Below are 1,648 nucleotides of genomic sequence, written 5' to 3'. Positions count from 1 at the left end.
GGCCCATACAGCTAAAACACAGCAGGTAAAAAAACGGGAGTCGTCTGGTGTGTGCCGGCTGGCAGCAGCGGTTCCCTTTTGGCAGGAGGTCTCAGTGGTGGCAGCAGCTGTAGAAGTAGGCACCGCTCCTCTGGCCCAGGTCGACACCTTTCTCCTCTGGAAGACAGCAGGGGCGGCAGGCTGCCAGCACATCTGCACCTCCATGCCACGTGCAGCCCAAAAGCTGCTGGTGCCAGGACTGGGCCCCAGCAGGTCCCTTGGGGAGGGGTTTGGTGTCCACGCAGCGAAGTGGCAGGGTTCATGGCCATGGCACAGCCCAGGGCTGGAGGCGTAGCTGGGCTGAGCATGCCTGGACAGGCCTGGTGCACAGCTGAGCGCCGGTCCTGCAGCCAGGCAAGGCTCCTGGCTGCCTGTTTGCCAAAGGCCACCCACAGCCCAGCTGGGGTGGAGGTGCTGAGCTGAGCCTGGCCTCAGCAGGTACAGGGGTGCTGTGATGGGGCCCAAGCTCCGCAGGACAACCACTGGCATGGAGCCACAGTAGCCCCAGGGAGGGTGGGGGCGAGGAAGGACCCTGCCAGACCCCACAGTGCTCGTCCTCTGTGCCCTCCCCAGGGGCACATGCACCCCTGGCACAGGAGAGGGTTCCTGGGGAAGGACAGATCCTGCTTGCTCACCTGTCATCACCTGGAAGGCGGTGAATTGGACGTAGTCTTCGGCCACCTTCTGGAACAGCTCATCTGGGGGGGAGAGTGGGCAGGGTGAGTGTGGGCAGCCCCACTGCCAGGCAGAGACCCCCCCCGCCCCTGCTTGGGTGGAGGCATGGCTGGCAGAGAGGGGGCTACTCACCCACGCTCTGGCCCGTCTTGCTGGAGGTCTCGAAGAGCTCTGCCTTGATCTCTGAAACAATGGCCCAGGTTAGCACCTGCGGCTGCAGGATGCGTCCCTGCAGGCTCAGCTGCCCCCGGAATCACCCCTTGGGCACAGCCACCGACAGCGGGCTGGCAGGGGCCCAGGGCAGGGCTCCACACTGCCGTCCCCTCGACCCAGCTGGCCACATGCCTGCCCGTGTCAGGACATGCCATGCCTGGGGAGGTCCCTGGCAGAGCCAGGGCCTCACCCACCACGCAGGGAGCCCCAGCGCCTGCAGCCACCGGATCCACTGCAGATCCAGGGTGAGGGCAGAGCCCCAGGGACCTCCATCCCTCCTTGCCCCCCACCCACTGGGTGCTGTGGAAGCCTGGGAAGGGCCAGCACTGCCCAGCCACGAGCATCTCAGCCCCATGCAGTGCCCGGCCGTACCGTCAGCGTAGTCCTGCACGTCGTGGAAGTCAACCCCCCTCTTCCTCCTGTCCTCCTCCAGCAGGTCGCTCTTGGTGCCGCACAGGTAGATCCGGCAGCCCTGCAGCAGACAGAGGGGCAGGAGGGACGCACCCGCGGGCCCGGTACCACCACCGGCCCCCCTGCCCCTCCGGTGAGGTTCCGCAGCCCCCCAGGTCCCCCAGCCCAGCCGTACCTCCTCGCAGTTCTGCAGCTCGTTCACCCAGAACTTGGCTCGCTGGAAACTGCTGCTGTCGGTGAGATCGGGAGGAGAGGGGTCAGGGTCTGCCCCCTCCCTCGGGCACCCACCCCCGCTGCAGCACCCTACCCA

The 1,648-nt window shown here is 66.6% G+C and overlaps 1 protein-coding gene across 1 annotated transcript; it reads right to left on the bottom strand.

The window, feature by feature from the left end:
- Positions 1-7: 7 nt before the first annotated feature.
- RAB24 (RAB24, member RAS oncogene family) lies at positions 8-1,641 on the bottom strand (the record flags this gene model as incomplete). Its single annotated transcript, XM_009641712.2, has 5 exons — positions 8-156; positions 675-737; positions 847-897; positions 1,300-1,399; positions 1,514-1,641. Coding segments are annotated over 5 exons (407 nt in total), but the record flags the coding sequence as incomplete, so codon positions are not given.
- Between the last annotated feature and the right edge of the window lie 7 nt (positions 1,642-1,648).

This window comes from Egretta garzetta, unplaced genomic scaffold (genome assembly GCF_000687185.1).
Source record: "Egretta garzetta isolate BGI_Z169 unplaced genomic scaffold, ASM68718v1 scaffold1257, whole genome shotgun sequence".
In the NCBI taxonomy this organism is placed as follows: Eukaryota; Metazoa; Chordata; class Aves; order Pelecaniformes; family Ardeidae; genus Egretta; species Egretta garzetta.
Note: the sequence above shows the minus strand (reverse complement) of the source record. Positions and strands in the feature narration are given on the sequence as shown.